At 35.9% G+C, this 19,174-nt stretch overlaps 1 protein-coding gene across 1 annotated transcript in view; it reads left to right on the forward strand.

The window, feature by feature from the left end:
* LOC112145394 (potassium voltage-gated channel subfamily B member 1) overlaps positions 1–19,174 on the forward strand; it is a 43,024-nt gene that overhangs the window by 5,483 nt on the left and 18,367 nt on the right. The window contains exon 2 of the mRNA XM_024270585.2: positions 541–1,184. Coding sequence (XP_024126353.1) covers positions 612–1,184 — 573 coding nt within the window. The 5' untranslated portion in view covers positions 541–611. The remainder of the gene's footprint in view (positions 1–540; positions 1,185–19,174) is intronic.

Here is a 19,174-nt window from a genome sequence, read left to right on the forward strand (position 1 = left end):
TTAGCTTATCATCACTATCATTACTATAAAATATGTTTGTGTCATCTGCTTTAGCAATTTTGATACATTAAACATATCGTTAATTAACATACCAAATAATTTAGGTCTTAACATAGAGCCCTGAGGGACACCACATGTAACGTTGAGGTTACAAGATGTTTATTGACCTATGTAGACATACTGAATCCCCATATTGATCTAATTTATCTAGAAGAATTTTATGAATCAAATACTTTTTAAAAATCTATAAATAAACAAGATGCATATTATTCTACGTCAAATTCCCTTCCTGACACAACCCTGCATGTTTTTTTGTTTTTATTTTCATGTCTTTCGCTATTTTGGATCATTCCATTATAACATTAGGAGAAGTGTAGTCACAGCATTTAGAAAGGCACCACGTCTTTACATTGACTTAGCCTTTAAACTAAGCCCCGCCCTGTTCGGTGTGAACGCACCATTACTGTTACCAACATTCCAGTATGATTGATACGTTTGTGACCGTATTCTAATCATGCTGGTGGTTTTGTTTGCCTCTAGGTGCTGTGATGACTAAAAGAAAGACCAACTCTAATCCGTAGACCTGGAAGCTTCCTCATCTTGGAGTCAACATGGAGAAGTCCCTGGAGTTAAACAAAGCCGGTTCAAGGTCAACATCGTCGCTGCCACCTGAACCCGTGGACATCATGCGCAGCAAGTCGTGCTACCGCAGGGTCAGACTGAACGTGGGGGGTCTCCCACACGAGGTTTTGTGGAGAACATTAGACAGGCTCCCACGGACACGTCTGGGGAAGTTGAGAGACTGCAACTCCCATGAGTCTCTGATGGAGGTGTGCGACGACTACAGTCTGGAGGACAACGAGTACTTCTTCGACCGCCATCCCGGGGCCTTCACGTCCATCCTGAACTTCTACCGCACGGGCAAGCTGCACATGATGGAGGAGATGTGCGCGCTGTCGTTCAGCCAGGAGCTGGACTACTGGGGCATCGACGAGATTTACCTGGAGTCGTGCTGCCAGGCCAGGTACCACCAGAAAAAGGAGCAGATGAACGAGGAGCTGAAAAGGGAAGCGGACAACTTGAAAGACCGAGAGGGAGAAGAGTTTGACAACACGTGCTGTGCGGAAAAAAGGAAGAAACTGTGGGATCTCCTGGAAAAGCCGAGCTCGTCCGTGGCAGCGAAGGTAATTACGAGCTGTTGGGTGTTAGCCGAGTAAAGGATTGATTGGACAATCCTCACAGAGTGATGATGCTGCACAGAGACACTTAAACACATGAAACATCTAAATATATACATTTTTAGTGGATGTCACTATATGAATATAAAAAGCTTTGAATCAGCTCTAATTGTAGTCCTCTTCTGTCACGTTCACATCAAAGTTTGTGCGCCTATCTCAGGGGTCTGCAACCTGCAACTCCAGATCCACATGCGGCTCTCCAATCCCTCCATGGTGGCTCTCTGGCTGAAGAAAAATAAAATAGTAATTTTCAAAAATTTGAAGATAAGCTATTATTTTAGCAGCATGCAAAATGTTTGGCTAATTTGTTATCTACTGGAGTTTTTAGGCAAATGTAGAGTTTAGCTTCTATTTTAGCAACATGCTAACTTTTTTGACTAATTTAGTTTACAGAGGAATTTTAGGCCATTTAGGAGTTCAGCTAGTATTTGAACAACAAGCTAGCTTTTTTGTGACTAATTTGGCCTCTAATTAAATTTTGTATGCCAATTTGGTGTTAAGCTAATAGTATGCTAACATTTTAGGCTTATATGTTATCTCCTGTAGTTTTTTTTTTTGGTAATTTAGAGTTTAGCTTTTATTTTAGCAACATGCTAACATTTTTGGCTGATTTAATTTACTGAGGAATTTTATGCTAATTTGGAGCTCAGCTAGTAATTGAACAACAAGCTAGCTTTTTCGCCAATTTGGCCTCTACTAAAGGTAAAAGATAAAATTGTTTTAAAAATCTAATTTTGAGAAGTGCTAGGTTTTTTTTTTACACTTTTGTTTTTGTTTGTTCCAAAAAATTGATATAATTCATATATATATATATATATATATATATATATATATTTCTTATAGGCTTATGCTTCTTTTAGGCTTTGATCAGAAGAAAAAGAGGTCAAATGGCTCTTTTTTTCTGTTAAAGGTTGCCGACCCCTGGTCTGACTATACAATTAACACCATTTATATTATCTTAGCAGGGTGACATAGCAAAACAGTGCATAAGGAGGCAAGAATGGACTTAAACAAATTCCAAAGGCCTTATCTTTCCTTCCACAGGTTACTATGCAGCCTTGGAGTGGATATGATATTTAAATGTCTAACCCTTTTTGTGAGTCATGACTGATGGGTTACACACTGCTTCCCTCGTATTCTACAACCTCAGCATCTGCATTAATGACCCAATACGGGATCATGCAAAGTACATACGGATAGTAGTTTCTCTGCTTTTAATCAGATCAACTGCTCAATATTTCATTTAAAAGCCTTCATTGATAATGGATTACTTGGCGCTAACGCTGTATGTTTTCTCACATGGCGTGAAGTCGGAGGATTTTGAAATGGAAGTCGGATGAAGGGCTGGGTATCGCCACTCGTTTCCAGGATCGATTCTGTTTTTTTTTTAATTCTTTCAATTAAATTCAATTTGATTGGATTCAGTTTTGAGTTTACACATTTAGACACATTTGCGTAGAAATAAATTAATAATCTGTATATATGTTTGAAGTTATTCATTAATCTGATACAGTTCACATACTGTAAAATATATCAGTAAAATTGTAATAAGTTTGTTAATATCAGACAGTGTTACATTGATTCTCAAACTGAGAAGCTGCAACAATTGTTCTGCTTCTCCTGGAGGGCGTTTCAGTTTGGCCACTAGGTGGCGATTGGGCTTTAGCCTTACACCTTATTCCTGAAGAAGAAGAAAGTAAAACAGTAAAAAAACAGTATTTTAGACCACAAATTGCTTCTTCTTGAAATATTTCCTTAAAATAATTTTAAAATTCATGCCTGTGAGTTTATAAAGATGTTAATTTAGTCAGTAATGTATGTTTAGGTCGACCGAGCGTTAGCATTAGCCGTCCTAAGGGAAATCCCAATAAACGTTAGCATTGAGCTAGCGGACTTTAGCTTTAAACGTTAGATCAATCTCTATTTTTAAGGATTGATTATTGATCTATTAAACTTGGATCGATTCAAATCGATTAATCAATTTTGTTTAACCCAGCCCTAGTTGGGATAATGTTTTTTTTTAATGTTTGAGTTCATAGGTCACTCAGAGGAGTGTGGAAAACTTTAACCCTAATGCAGCACAAACACCTGCGCTGCAGGACACTTCCAGACATGTTTTGGAAACTGAACAAGACCTGGGATTGTTCCAGTTAACATGTCTGAGCTTTGGACCATCAACTTTACTAGAATGAGCTTTATGCAAACGCAAAGGAGCATGGAGCCTCGAAAAATGAAGTTTGGATTTAAGTGTGAGCTTTTCAGATCTGATTTTATCCATAGAAAACATTTTTTTTGTTTAATTAATCCATGGTTGGAGTCTGGAAAATAATTTAAAATCATGATTTTGAAATAATAAAGATTAAATGTTGACAGATGGAAACGTTTAAATGTTAGAAGAGGTTGAGAGTGGAGAAGTATGGAAGGACCGCAAGAGTTTAGTTTGTGTTAAATCATGTTTTTGGTGTTTTAACATGTCAGTGTGGCATTTTATTCCAGGATGGAAGATAAATATAAAGAAAATTTAGCTTATTTTTTCAGTATTTCCTTATGTAAATTGTTGCAAACCATAAGCAGACAAAAAGTTTTTAAAAAGCTGTGATAGCTCAGAAATTGTTCGCCATTTTTGTTGCGGCGCTAATGTTAGCTTGGGGGTGTGAGGGGCTGTAAGCTAGTGGGACGGCGTTCAGACAAAGAGATCGAGGGGGGGAGGGGGCGGGGTTGATTTGCTCCAACAGTCCATAACTCAGAAGGGAATTTCTAATAAAAGACACCGCTCTGCAGAAACTACGTCCTAGATTTTGGCTAAAAATGACATAATTATAGTTAAAAATGATGATTTTTTAAAATGGATCAACAGATGATGGGAGTGAAACTTTAGAGCCCAACCGTGTGCATTGATGACAAAAATTGTCATCAGCATCTCGAATCACAGTCAGATCATTGAATCAGAGATTTTCTGCTGGAGGATCAGATATTGATTCTTTTTTTTTTTTTGTATTATTTTGCGTACATGAACAACGAGGCAGAAATCAATAAAAAGTTTAAACTTCCTGGATAAATCGAAACAGAAAAACTTTTACTTTTTGGTAAAACTTTAGATACGTTGCTGCAAAGCCCTCAATATAGTGTTGACAAAGATAGTTAATACATTTATTAAGTTTATTAATATGGCCGTTGTAGAAAACAGTCTCACTTCAGATGTAAATTAATCTAATTAACTGTTAATAAACCTTATTCAGCTTATTGTGTTAATAAATGTCTTACTGACGCCCTATAAACACATTATTAATGTGTAATTAAGCTTTTTAATTAATCTTATTATAAAGTGTTGTTTTTTTTTTGGCTAAAAAGCTTTTTCTTGTATCTAGATGTTTAATTATTGCATATAAATTGAAGGAAAACAAACATTTATGGAATTTGCCGTAAAATTGAACTTGTATCGCTACTTTTAGCCTTCACATCTTCAAAGCTGAGCTTACATTTCCAGCCGTGTTAGCATTAGATAAACTGTGTGTGTCAAAGTCAAGGCCCGGGGGCCAGATCCGGCCCACCGGGTGATTCTATCTGGCCCTCTAGATCACTTTTTATTATTGTTATTGAGCTGTTATCCTGGCAACACCAGCTAACCGGGTTTGACTAAAAGTTTGTTCTAGCTAATTCTTCAAAATGAGGAAATGTGAGAGCTGTCGCCTCCTTAGATCCAGCAGATTTAAGGACTGTGAGGAAATGTCTTCCTTCCAGGAATCAAAGAGCAGCTAAATCGATGCTCGTTGTGTGAGAAAAAGACTCCATACCATCACTGCGGTCATTTGTTCCTTTGATTTCTGCAGTTTATCACAAATATCCGAACAAAAAAACCCTTTGAAGAGCAAAACTGATCCTTGTCTGGAAGAAAAAAAAGGAACGTTCTCCTTATCTGCGCCCAGATAAGATCGTCCGGTGATCACATTAGTGGTCACCACGTTAATTTGCTTCCTCCTTTGGTTGGGCCTTGTTACAGCTCCACAGAGGAGACAGAGCAACCTCCACGCTGCCAGATGAGGAGTTTATCAATTCCTAATTAGCTTAACGGTGCAACGTGAAACCGCAGAGCGAGCTCCTGAAAGCACTGAGAGGGTTGATGCATTGTCTTAGGTATTATTTAAAAGGCAGCTGTGGGCTTGTTGAGCCGCTCGACCTCAACCGCAGACTCTGTTAGCTCATCAGCGGGGAGATGAGGCTGTAACAGCCCATAAACATGCAGCGTGTGGAAGACATGAGCGCAAAACAAATAGTTACCAAGCAACTAAAGTACAGCTTCATCACCGCTGAAGACGCGGGTGTCGAGCGTGAGTCTATTTATGTTTCTGTTGCTCTTCTGCAGCACAAGGAGAGCTGCAATATTTGTTGCTGCCGATTACATCCATGTCCCGTGTTGTTCTCCCTGACTCACATTTCTGCTTCCTTCCTCCGACTCCTGGCTTCTCTACACGTCTGACTAAATGTCAGGGAAATGTCACGTTAATTATTCTCCTTTGGGCCCGATCGGAAGCCTCCCTCGTTCTGTTGAGAGTCTTTGGGAGCTCCTTAAATCTGATTTGAGTCTCCAGAAAATCGGATTGTTTGTGCCTGACAACGAGGAGAACGCCGCCCCCCCACCAGCTGCATTTACGGAACGTCATTTTAGATTTGGTTGTTCGCTAATGAAACTCTTAAAGACCCTCCATGACAAAAGAAAATGTTCCCAGTAGTGTTTTAATTATGATTTTGAAGTTTTTAATCAAAATCCCACAACCTAAATGTCTTAAAAAGCCATTTTTCATGTTGATCTGAAGCCTCTGTTTCCAAAATCTCCTCTGAGGGGGCGTGGCTTTTGGAGTCCCGCCCCTGATTGACAGAGATTTAAGAGGAGAAATACTCAGAAATGCAGAAATAAAATGATTTCTTCTCACATTTGTTCTCTTTTATAAGAAAAGTGCCACAAATTCATGTTAAAAACTCAAAAACATGATTTTCATCGGGGGAGACTTTAATGATCCTTCACATGTAAACAAACAACTGTTTGTGTTAAAGTTACTCAACATAAATGTTCATTAAGCACAATATTTATTTTTGTGACTATAATTGTTTCCCTTTTTTATTTCTCTTGATAAAAAACTGACATTTTTGGCGTTTTTCGTCCCCACTGTGCATTAAATCCTGATTATTTTCTTCTTTCCGTCACACTTAAGATGTCATATAAATGCGGTCGGGAGGATCGGTGAACATAAATCCGTCGGCAGCAGAATCTGTGACACAGAGAAACGTTCCACCCTGATCCCAGCAGCTGGGCGGCCTCATGTCTCAGCCGATCCGGTGATGTATCGGACGCCATAAAGAACCAGAGCTGTAACTCAGGAGACCGATCACGCAGTTTTCAGACGCATCATTTAAATCAATTCATAGTTGATGTATTTTATATAACTTACGGGGAATTTCAAATGTGACTTTTCTAAACTCATTTGAACAAAATCCTTGAACTTTTGTGTAAAAATCTTTATAACTTTACAGTAGAAATAATATACTATTTATATTTATATATCTGTTTCTTTCAATTTTAAATCCAGACACAGTTGGGTGATTTATTTAACCCAACCCTTGGATTATTCATGTTGGGATGTATTGTTAGAACATTTTTTGGAGCAATACAATTTTTTTTTTGGCTTATAGGGGTTTAGTTTTATACCATCTTACAAAGAAAAACAACATTCTTTTTTAGATTACTACTTTAAATTTTTTAAATGTACGAGAAAAAAGTCGTAACTGTTAAATTACATGAATAAAATTGTATGTTTAGGATTTTAAAAGTCCGAGGCTGAATTTATGACTTTTTTACTTGTAAATTTATGAGATTAAAGGTTTTACATATACAAGATTATAAATTGTAAGTATACAAGATTATAAAAGCAAATTTACAAGATTTAAAGTAGTAAATTTATGAGATTATAAATTGTAAATTTACAAGATTATAAATTATAAATATACAAGATTATAAAAAGCAAATTTACAAGGTTTAAAGTAGTAAATTTATGAGATTATAAATTGTAAATTTACAAGATTATAAATTATAAATATACAAGATTATAAAAAGCAAATTTAAGAGATAGATCACAACTTTACGAGATTATAAATCGTCAATTTACAAGATTTAAAGTTGTAAATTTATGAGATTTATAGTCATAAATTTACAAAATTTACAAAATAAGTTTGAAATTAACGAGATTATAAATTGTAAATTTACATGATTATTAAAGCAAATTTACGAGATTATAAATCGTAAATTTACAAGATTTAAAGTAGTAAATTTACGAGAGTTAAAGTTGTAAATTTATGAGATTTAGTCATAAATTTACAAAATTTACAAAATAGGTTTTAAATTAACGAGATTATAAATCGTAAATTCTGAAGATTTAAACCTCATAAATATACAAGATTTAAATTTTAAATTTACAAGTTTGAAAGTTGTACATTTACGAGATTCTAAAAATAAAAAAATTACCAAGATTTAATTTAGTAAACTTGATTATAAATCATACAGTTATAATATAAAACATAAATGTACTAGATTTAAATTTGCAAATTTGTGAGATTATAAATTGTAAATTTACTAAATATAAAGTTGTAAATTTATGAGATTTAAACTAATACATTTACAATATTTAAAGTTGTTTATTTAAGAGAAAAAAGTTGAAATATTACGTTAAAAAAACTATATATATATATATATATATATATATATATATATATATATATATATTGTCGTATATTTTAAGCCAATTCATGTTTTTTCTTCCTAAAATAAGTCAGATAAAATGTGGTCCCTTTTAAACCCCAGAGTTAAACATTTTTAGAGCATGAATGAAACTGACAGATCTCCAGGAAAAACACTTTTTAGATTTCTTTTTTATGAAAAAGTGATTATAAATCCTGATTTTCAACGTTTCCAGGCGACACATTTAACGTCGTACAGCATCCCAATCAATGAAACACACAAGTTTTATTTCAATAACTACCCAACAAAGATTTATTATTTACTGTTAAATAATTATTATTGAAATAGCAGGAAGTTTAGCTTGTCCTAAAAATTTAAAGATCATTTTTGGAGGTTTTAAGATAAAAAAAAAATATATCAACGATTACATATTTCTGATAACGTGCTCATTCTTTGTATTGTAATCCAACATTGTCACTTCATACATTTACAGTATCTCATAAGAGTGAACACACTCCTTACATTTTTGTAGATATTTATTTAATGCGGGAATTAATTAAATCAAAGTTCAGACGTTTTTAATGAGTTCATCCTTTGACTAATGCTTCATCAAATAAATACCTTTTTAACTACTTCTGATTTACAATAATTTAATTAAACAAATACTCATAAATGTCCTTTTAATCTTAGTTTTCTTTATACTTTTCCTCGATCGTGAGAAAAATGCTACAAGAACGCGTTAAAAACACCATTTTCATTGGAGCAGGTCTTTAAAGTTTTTATGCTTTTGGGAGTTTGAGGCTGTTTGGTTGCAAAATAAATTGTTTATAAACACATCCATATTTAAGGTAGTATTAAAGCAGCTGCAGAGCCACTGACAAATATTTGAACAGCTTTGCAAAGCTGCAACTTCCTCCACGTTTGATTTAATTATCTGCTGCAAACAAGATCAGTTCAGAGTGTTCCGTTAAACCCGGTTTTAGAAGAACCTCGTATGTTTCAAAGTGAATCTGGTGCCGAACATCTCCTGTAAGTCCCCTTCAGGAAGCTGGTCAGTAACCACACTGAAGGCTCCAGCCGCGCTTCATGGGGGATTAAGCGGAAATAGCGTATCATAGTTTCCCAGGTTATTTGTCAGTGCTGGCCGACTGTGTGGTGCAGATATAAGCCGGGATCATGTGTATTATGGGATAGGGTTCCCTAGCGTTCACTCTCATGCTGGTTGCTCTCTGCCTGTCACAATATCTCTTCATCAACTGTTTTCCCTTGAAGGATTTATGGCTCTAAAGAAAGATTCTAATTCAGCTAAAAACACTGCAGCATCTTAAAGATGTATGTAAACAGCACTTTTAAACTCTGGATTTTTATTTTTTTTTAAGGCTTAAAGACCGACTCCAATGAAAATTGTGTTTTTTAAGTCATTTTTCTCATGACGAATGACATATAAATAAAGAAAATTGAGATTTTGATTCTATTTTTATTCAAATTGTGGTGGATTTGGAGCAGACGTAAAAACAACCGGCGAGCCAGGAGCTCCATGCCCCGCCCCCTTCTGATCCATCCACTAGCAGACAAATAGATCAGCTTGCTAAGTGACTGTAAGAAAATGTACTTTTTCACGTGTCTAATTTGTTTTTCTGTCAAATTACATAGAAGGAAAGTAGCAGGTACGCATGATTCAAAATAAAACCAGATTTCAATTTTTTGTCTTGTCAGATTTCAAAAATCTGAACTTCGGGGGGGTTGATGCATCGTGTCAACCAATCATAGACTCAGCTTGGAATAAAATCCAACATGGCTGATCAATGCGAGCGTCCTCGCTCTGAACTTTCACCCATTTTCTCCACCTGGTGGGGTCGTGGGGTTGCCGTAGCTCACATGTGTCAAAGTCAAGGCCCTGGGGCCGGATCTGGCCCACCGGGCTGCCAGACCATTTTACATTTTTGTCATTAACGGCCCGATGTTATCTCACGCTGGTAACATATTGCAACACATTCTCATTCCGTAGTCGTCACATATTGATGTATGAATAAGGACCCATCTGCGTCAAAAGTGGATGTTTTGGGTTTCTCCAACTCGTATTTTTCTTTTACTTCTAATTAAATCAAAGCTCCTCAAACTGGTATTGGTCTGGTACTGGCACATAGACCGCACCTGTATCCTAACCCTAACCTTAACCCAGTACTGGATGCAGATCAGTACTGGTTCTGGACGTGGTACCAGACGCGGACCAGGCAAACGTTAGGGTACCGGTACCGGCCGCGTCCCGCTGTTTGGTCCGCGTTAAAAAGTTACGTTTTTAAAGTTTTAGTGTGTTTAATGAATGTTTTTCTTGTTCGTCCCGCGACCTAAGGTTGGTTTTGGATTTTGGTGATTGAGTTTGACACTCCTGCCGTAGCCTGTCCCGGCCGCTGTTGGGTGAAGGCGGGATACTCCCTGGACAGGTCGCTAGCCCATCGCATGGATCATGGGGCTGGAGCGATAGCGCCCGCGACACCAGCTCCCGTGGAGACTATGTCTGCTAACAAGCTAGAATATCCAATTTCAATTCAATTTTATTTATATAGCCCAAAATCACAAAAGAGTTTGCCTCATTGGGCTTCAAAATATAAACAATTGTTAAAAACTATCCAGTACCATCCCCCAGAGTGCCGCTGGGGGATGGATGTTTTTGGGGACATGGGGGACGGGGAGGCAGCCTGCCCTAGGACTCCTGAACCTTATGATATTTTTCTTATTTTCATTCAGACAATAATAAAAATATCCTCTTGTTTGATTCTTTGTTTTATTCTCCCCCTCTCGGGTTAATGCGGGACAGCAAGTGTTGCACAAACACACAGGAACACAGTGGAAAGCAGCCGTCATTCAGTCGCAGCTCCCTGAGCGAGAGTGAACTTCACCGTACGGGAGAGACTGAATGATCCTACACGTTTTTAACAGTGTGAAACATCGGATGAGTAAACAAACCGTCAACTCAAAATTTGTAATACTATGAAAACTAATCATTTTAAATGTAAAAAAATATAGAACTTTTGTTAATTGGTTCAATGGTTTTTTTTTAATAGATGAATCTGATCTCTAAACATCTTCTGTATCTTCCAGACGCCACTCCACGTAGCGATCAGATTAAAGCATTAGCCGGTAGCTCCTCCCACACGTGGCCGGGGCATCAAGCTGATGAAGTGAACACACATTGTACATCCGTCGAGCTGCCAATTTTAATCACTTTCGGTGTGAATGCAACTCGTTTAGGCTTTTATATGCTTGGGGTTGCTTTGCTAAACCCTGCGGTTGCTATAGCAACCCTAAGCTACCATCTTTTTTTCCTCATCTAGATCAAAATTGTACAGCTGTAAATAGCTCCAATATTGCTCACCATTTTTGTTGCTCCAGAAACGTTATGTTGGGATTGTGAGGGGCTGTAAGCTAGCAGGAGGGAATGTAAACAAAGGGATGATGGGATGTTAGTGGAGGGTTACTTCCACGCCAACAGTGCCGCCCACAATTCTTTGATGAATCCCTGTTGTTTTGCAGAAACTATGCCCCATGTTTTTAAAATTATTTAGATGAAAAATAGCAGAATGTTTTAATTAAAAGATCACTGGGGATACTTTTAAAACAGATTAAAAGATGATAGAAGAGGGACTTCAAGGTTTAAACTTTAAATCACAGAGTGGAGGATTGAAAAATACCAGATTTACCTTTGGGAATTTTTAAATGAGCTCTGCTTATTTTTATTTTTTATTTATTCTTTTCACCTTTTCATGTGTTTAGAAGTTGTATGAGTGGAACATTCTACCAAAAGTATAAAAAAGAATCTTGAAAGAAATTTTCTATGATGTCAGATCAATTAGACAAGAAAAAAAAAACCCACAAGAACACAATTATTCAAACTGCACCAAGAAGATAAGTTATCAGAGCTGTAATGTTTTTTTGTATTTTTTCTTTATTCCTAAACATTCTCAAGAAAGTCCTGAGAGCCACAAACGGTTTGTGTTTCTTCAAAAGTCTTCAGACGTTTTGGATGGATGTTTCTGTCCAGAATATTCCCTCTAAACCCACATTAGAGAAAATTCAATCACCTCTGTGACTGATCGTAGAAAAGTATCTGAATACAGAGCGGCATTTCAATGGTCATTTTAAAATTTAAACTGAACTCCTACATTCAATTTAAACAAGACAACTGCATTAGAGTGAGGAGAATCCTGCAGAAGCTGAACAGGCAATCATTTAAATCTTTTCTTTCTTAACTGTTTTATTAGGATATTTTGCAGCAACCATATTTCCAGAATACAAGTCTTTGTACAGTCATGGTTAAATAGTAACTGCATGTTGGATTTGGTCTTCAAAGATGTAAAAAATGTTTAAAAAAAGGAACTAAAGCTTAAAATAAGTGTTGCAGAGCTCTTGTTTCAGTGTTACGTAACGTCTTTATCGCAGTGAGAGGTTTTCTGTGATGAATGTGTTCAAAAAAGTTTTGAAGTTTTGTCATTTTAAAGCAACAGGAGGAAAGAAAAAAGCTGTAAATATTTCTGATGATGCAGAATAACTTCTATAGTAGGAGTAGTAAACTTTATTTTTATGTCCCAAACATACAATATTTATATACATTTTTTATTTTATCATTTTCATTTTTATTAATTAGAAGAATAAATAAGAAATACAACCTTGGGTAGCAAACTCAAACAGGAAAAAAAAGTAAGGGGACAGAAAGAAGAAAAACTAAATCAATTAGTAACAAAGAAAACACAAAAACATTCTGACGATTTAGGACACAATAGAAGAAGACTGGGAAAGAAAGAAGAAAAATGTACGATTAGTTAGTCCAAAATGAACACCGTACCTCGGGGATGAGTAGTTTTTATTGATCCTAGAGAGATTTGCAGTCATTGATAATTATATTTTTAACGTTCTTTTTAAAAATATAACATCAAGTGGAAGGACTCATACATTTTACATTGACAAAAAAATGAAAATATATTTAAATCATCTTTGTTCTCCCAAACTTTAGAGATTAACTTAAAAATATTTGCAAGAAAGTAAAGAATATTATTAATAAAAATACATTACACAGTAAAACATAAAAATTAATGCTTTAGAACTGCACAAATGTTATGTTTAAATCTGTAACAGACAAAAACTGAGTATTTTTCCCATCTGTACAGTAGAAACAGTCGCATGATTTTTGTCTGTTTTGTTTTTTGTGATTATCACACATTATAGTATCGTATCAGCCAGTACTAGAATGTGTATTAGTGTATATATTTTCTGATGGCATTGAGACATGGAAATGTTGGGAGAGTCTAGTAAGATTCCATAGAAATTGTTTCAGAAATGTTGAGAAAGAGGACGTTTCTAAGGTTTTCTTAATTGTAATTTATGTGAGGAGGTTGTATTGTTTGAGCTCGTTCCTCGTTTCTGCTTTCATGAATACAGATGGGAGAAGAAAGCTCTGAAATGCTAATTTCTATTCATGTGCTTCCACCAAAAAAAAAACTGGTTATCGGCGGCGAGACATTTAAGAGAGTTTGTGAATATGCAGGAGCCGCCGCAGCCTTGAAGGGGATGTAATATGTGCCGTATGAAGGTTTTAATCGCACGCTACCGGCCGGTCACTGATACTGGGAGGAATGATGCATCTCAATAGAAGAGTGGCGACAAAAGGGACGTTTTAAAGGAATGAGTGTCGCTGCAAGCATCTGTGTCCTCTGATGGAGGAAGTATCTGAGCGTTACGTAAAAACACAAAGACGTCAGTGTCTTTAAGATGAGAGCAGTAAATAAAAAACGTCAAGACGTCTGGAGGTTAAAAAGCAAAAACAAAAAAGGATCTCAGAAAGTTTGACAAAAAACTGAAAGAGAAAATTACAGCATCTTACATAGTTGTCTTTGTGGCCTGAAGGAGAACTGTCGAGATTGTCGGCTGGTGAGGTCATGACGAGTTTCAACATTTCTTACGGACATGTGAATCAGTGTGTGTCATTGTGTTGCTTCTCAGGGGCTTTACTTGGTTTGGAAAAAACATTTCCATTTGGGTCGAGGAAGGGAGCCCTCGCTTTATGTGTTAAACTATATTTCAGCTTACTTTCAATGACAGCATGCAGACCATTTCCAAAAAATTGTCATTTTAAAATCTTAAGTTTCTCTCTTGTCGAGGTCAATAATCAATAAGAGTTAGGGCGGCAAAACTGACTTTTTCCAAATACCTATATTTGTTTTAAAAATGTCCCAAACAATGCCTCGAAAAGCTATTTTGTAATAACTGCTCATTACGTCTTTCGTTAATTAAATTTTTGTTTAGTTTTAAAATGTATTGCCATTTGTACATGTTAAAGGTTCAGAAAGGAGTACATTGGGATTTTTAGGATTATTACAGAAGGCAACAAAACAACAAGAATCATAACTAACAGTAGGTATATGGCATTACCTGCAATATCGTAGTGTGAATGCTGTGAAAAAGAAGTGTAAAAATGAATAATTTTGCCAGAATGGATAGCATTTTGTTACAATGTTAGCTAAATTCCAAATTAGCATTAAAAAAGGGGAAAAATGTCTAACCAAAAAATGTAGCATAATGTTAAAATATTAGCTAAACTTCAAATTATCCTAAAAAAAAAACAAGGAAAAAAATTCTAATTTAGTGAAAACAGCTAGCATATTGCTAAAATATGAGCTAAACTCCAAATTATCCTAAATAAAACAGAAAAAATCGAATTTTGTCAAAACAGCTAGCATAATACTAAAATGTTAGCTAAATTCCAAATTAGACAAAAAAATGGAAAAATGTCTAAATTACCCAAAACACCTAGCGTAATGCTAAAATATAAGCTGAACTCCAAATTATTCTTAAAAACAGGGAAAAAAATATAACTTTGCCAAAATAGCTAGCATAATGCGAAAACATTAGCTAAACTCCAAATTAGCCATAAAAACTGGGAAAAAATATCGAAATTAGCCAAAAAACCTAGCATAATGCTAAAATATAAGTTAAACTCCAAATATCTTTAAAAAACTGAAAAAAATCTAATCTGTTAAAAACAGCTAGCATAATGCTAAAATATTAGCTAAACTTCAAAATATATTTAAAAAAAACAGGGAAAAAATCTAATCCGTTCAAAACAGCTAGCATAATGCTAAAATATTAGCTAAATTCCAAATCAGCCTAAAAAACTGGAAAATTAGCCAAAACACCTAGCATAATGCAAAAACATTAGTTAAACTCCAAATTAGCCATAAAAACTGGGAAAAACTATCTAAATTAGCCAAAATACCTAGCATAATGCTAAAATGTTAGCTAAACTTCAAAACATCTAAAAAAAAAAAAAAGGGAAAAATACTAAAACATTAAATACATGGCAGCTAGTGTAACTTTTATTTTTTAATTTGGTTCTTAAATGTGCCTAAAAGATATAAAGATTAAAGATAATACATAGAAATAATAGTTTAATTTTACTGATAAGAGTTGTGCACAGTTTCTACCTTTTTTTCTATTTGAGCCTGCTTATTCTAACTAAAAATAACCCTTTAATCAAAACTTTCATTACGATTTTAATTAACCTTCTGTGTTTTGGGTTGCCTGTGGGCTAAATGAAATCCTGACAGACTGCGCTCACACAACACACATTTAATCAGGTAACAACAGTGTTTAGATGGTGACATTACTTCTAATGGGAGAGCAGAAAATAAGACCGACACTTAAAGTGCATCTGAACATCCCTGTGTGTTTTCACGTGCCATAAAGGCCACAAAGACGCTCTGGAGAAAACATGTGCGCGACTGAAATCAATTATTTAAAACTGCAACAGATATAAAAAGATAAAAGCTTGCAGGGTTTTTATTTTTTCCTTGATACTAAGGTGTATTTTCTCCATGAAAACAGACGTGTCCAACATTGTTTTTTATTAAAAAGTTGGTTGTTTCAATTCAGATGATTTTTTTCTATTTATTCTATTTTTTTTGACACATTCAAAGTTGCAGAAACATTTAGTCACTCAAAGTCACAGATTATACGTCATCTGTAACCTCCAATAATGCAAAAACAGGAGCAAAAACAAAGTAGCAGAGATTCCAATCCAAATGCTTTAAAAAGCACAACACGAAAAATAAAATAACTAATGATAAACGATAAAAAAGAAGAAAAATATTAGTTTATTTTCAAAGACTTGAAGGAATTTACAGAAAATAAATAAATAAACAAGTAAAAAAACAACCCAAAAAATTGGGGCTACTTTAAAAAACACACATTTATGTGTAAAATCAAATCCTAATATGATCAAATCATTAAATATTTTTTTTGTGTATAAAACCAAATTGAATGTTTTTGTGTGTAATAAAGAAATGCTGTTTATTTTTATATTAATCAGATTAAACTAATAAAAAATTGGTTTCAATTCTGTTTTTACACCATGAACAAGCATTAATTTTAAATATTAAATCTAATTCTTAAATTTTTTTTGTATGGAAATCTATTTTTAATGGTTTTTAAATGAATCTCTTGCTCTTATGGCTACATGTGTTCTTTTTTGATAACGTTGAGGGAAGAATCTTTCTAAATGTTAGAGTCGTACAGGTTGTTCTGGTTGCCGTCTCACTCCCAGATGTGAAACTCGTCGTGGACGTCGGCGTGTCAGGGGTTAACACTTCAACTCTGTCACAGTCTTGAGTCAGTGCCAAGCTTCTAGTCGAGGTATCATCCATGCATGTCACTTCTGAGTCACATTTGGCATGTCTTCATGTGCTACATCGTGAAGCACTGACAGCTGAGAGTCTCTTTTGCGAGAATCGGTACGGAAGCTGGAAAAAAACATAAAACAGCAGAAACATTTCACAATTCTGTCACAGGTTTTTTCCATTTATACCAAAAATCACACTTTAAAAGAGGTCAGGAGAATATAACAATTCAGGAAATATACTTTTTTTGGCATATTTTGGCTATTTGTAAAATAAATTCACTATCCAAATATTGATTCTGTTTTCAGTTCTTTATGGAGCCATGTGTAAAGAAGTGATGCTGGACCCAAAATGCAGGAGACCAGCCCTGATGACAGGAACATAGAAAACTTTAAACTTTTACTAAAACATGACAAAAACCTATGAAGAAACAAAAATAGTGACTGAACTGAAAAGGAAGACAGGAAAACCAGACACTTAAATTTCTAATTAACTGAAGTGAAGACAGCTGTGGATCATGAGGAACCTGAATCTGAGGGGACTGAGGGAGAATTCAAAATAAAGCATGACTAAAACCCAAAACATAACTGAAAAAATTCAAACCAAACTCCGAAATCCTCACAGTACCCCTCCCCAAAAGGGCAGATCCCAGATGCCCAAAATCAAAATCTTGGGACATTTTTATTAGACTCACTTCCACAACCTTAAATCAGGACAACTGAATAAAAGAGGCAGACCTTAACCGGAGAGCTGTTGTGGCAGACACACAGAATGTCCTCTGTCATTGAGCTCTCCTGTGGAGAAACTGCATTCGTGTGTTCTGTCTCGTTTCTTAAAACTGTTATAATTCCAGAGGAACCTCTAACATTATCCCCAACATGTCATCTTTTGACATGCAGGCTGTTCATAAATTCAAGGGTCCACAACCCTCGGGACGCAGTACAGGATGCGCACTGGTCCTCGTCCAGTACAGGTACCCTAACCTTAGCCCAGTACTGGTTTGCATCCGGTACCGGTTCGGGTCCAGTGTCAGGTTAGGGTCGCGGTACTGGACCAGTTCTGGTTCACGGCCTGTAGGTTTTGGGGACCCGTATTTTAATGGGACGAGCCAGTACGTCAAAAAACAAAGACTAGGAGACCCAAAGTGTCAAAAAGTATTCAACCAAGAGTGTATATGTGACGACTTGGGAGTGAAAATGTGTTGGTTCCTGAGGGGGATCAACAAGGCCATCCTTTCGGTTCCAGAGGAGGGTCACCGGGACCGCTCCTTCATGCTCCCTGTCCGAGGATGGTCACCGCTCTCCCCTCTGGCTGTATTTCCGGTTCCAGAGGAGGGTCACCGGGACCGCTCCTTCATGCTCCCTGTCCGAGGATGGTCACCGTTCTCCCCCTCTGACTGTATTTCCGGTTCCAGAGGAGGGTCACCGGGACTGCTCCTCTTCACGCTGAGGAGGGGTTCTCATACTCCTCAGATCCGTCTGGCTGTAGGAAACCTAAATTTTTACTGGACTTGTTTTGGTTTTGTTCCTCCATGTCCCCTCCATGTGTTTAGTTTTTGGGGCATCTGGGATCTGCCCTTTTGAGGAGGGGTACTGTGAGGATTGTGGACTTTTTGACAGTTATGTTTTGGGTTTTGGTCTAGTTCTGTCTTGAATTGTCCTTCAGTCACATCAGTTCCAGGTTTCAGTCACAGCTGGCTATATTTCTGTTAATTATCCTCAGTCTATTTAAGAGTTTTTACTTCTTGTCAGGTCATCTACTCTGTTCTGTTATTAGTTCTCCATGGCTTTCTTTTTTGTTCCCGTGCCATAACTTTTCTTTTTTGTAAATATGTGACTCATCTAATTTTTCTTTTTTTCCCCCTATGTACATACTACCTATCTCTATTTCTCTATTTAATGCTGCTGTAACACTGGAATTTCCCCCACGAATAACAGATTATCTTCAAAAACTGAAACTTGTAAGTTTCCTGTTTAAGCAGGTTTTAAAACACCAACTGGATCCTGGTCAGTTCACTAGGTTATATTTATTTATATGACTTTTTACACAAGCAGGCATATTAAACATCTTAATTTTAAATTTAAAATATTGAAATTCTGACAGTGAAATCCTGTTTTGCTCCCCGATAAAATGTATTCTCCATGGCAACTGTGATGGAGGTGAATTTGAAGGCATTTTATTCTTAAATTGGGAACTAAAATAGCCAAAAATTGTTGCATTTTGCTTCATTAGGAGATGAACTTCACATATTTAGTGTTTCAGTATTTTCCAGGCTTATTTGTTACATATAACACCCAGTTTTAGTAAGTCTACAGCGTAAAAAGTCAAGACAAAAACGTCCATCTAATGAAAAACTAGATTCCAATTAAAATGTAATAATGAAGATAGATGTCTGCTTTAGTGCATCTTAATTATGTTTATCTTAAATATATTATCAAAATGCTGCACAAAGTTTATGGCGTCAGATCAGAGAGTGCCAATAATGAAATGATCAACGTACTGCAGATTAAGATTAAGCCAATCAGCATCAGCAAGTG

The sequence above is a fragment of the Oryzias melastigma genome, linkage group LG5 (assembly GCF_002922805.2).
Source record: "Oryzias melastigma strain HK-1 linkage group LG5, ASM292280v2, whole genome shotgun sequence".
NCBI lineage: Eukaryota > Metazoa > Chordata > Actinopteri > Beloniformes > Adrianichthyidae > Oryzias > Oryzias melastigma.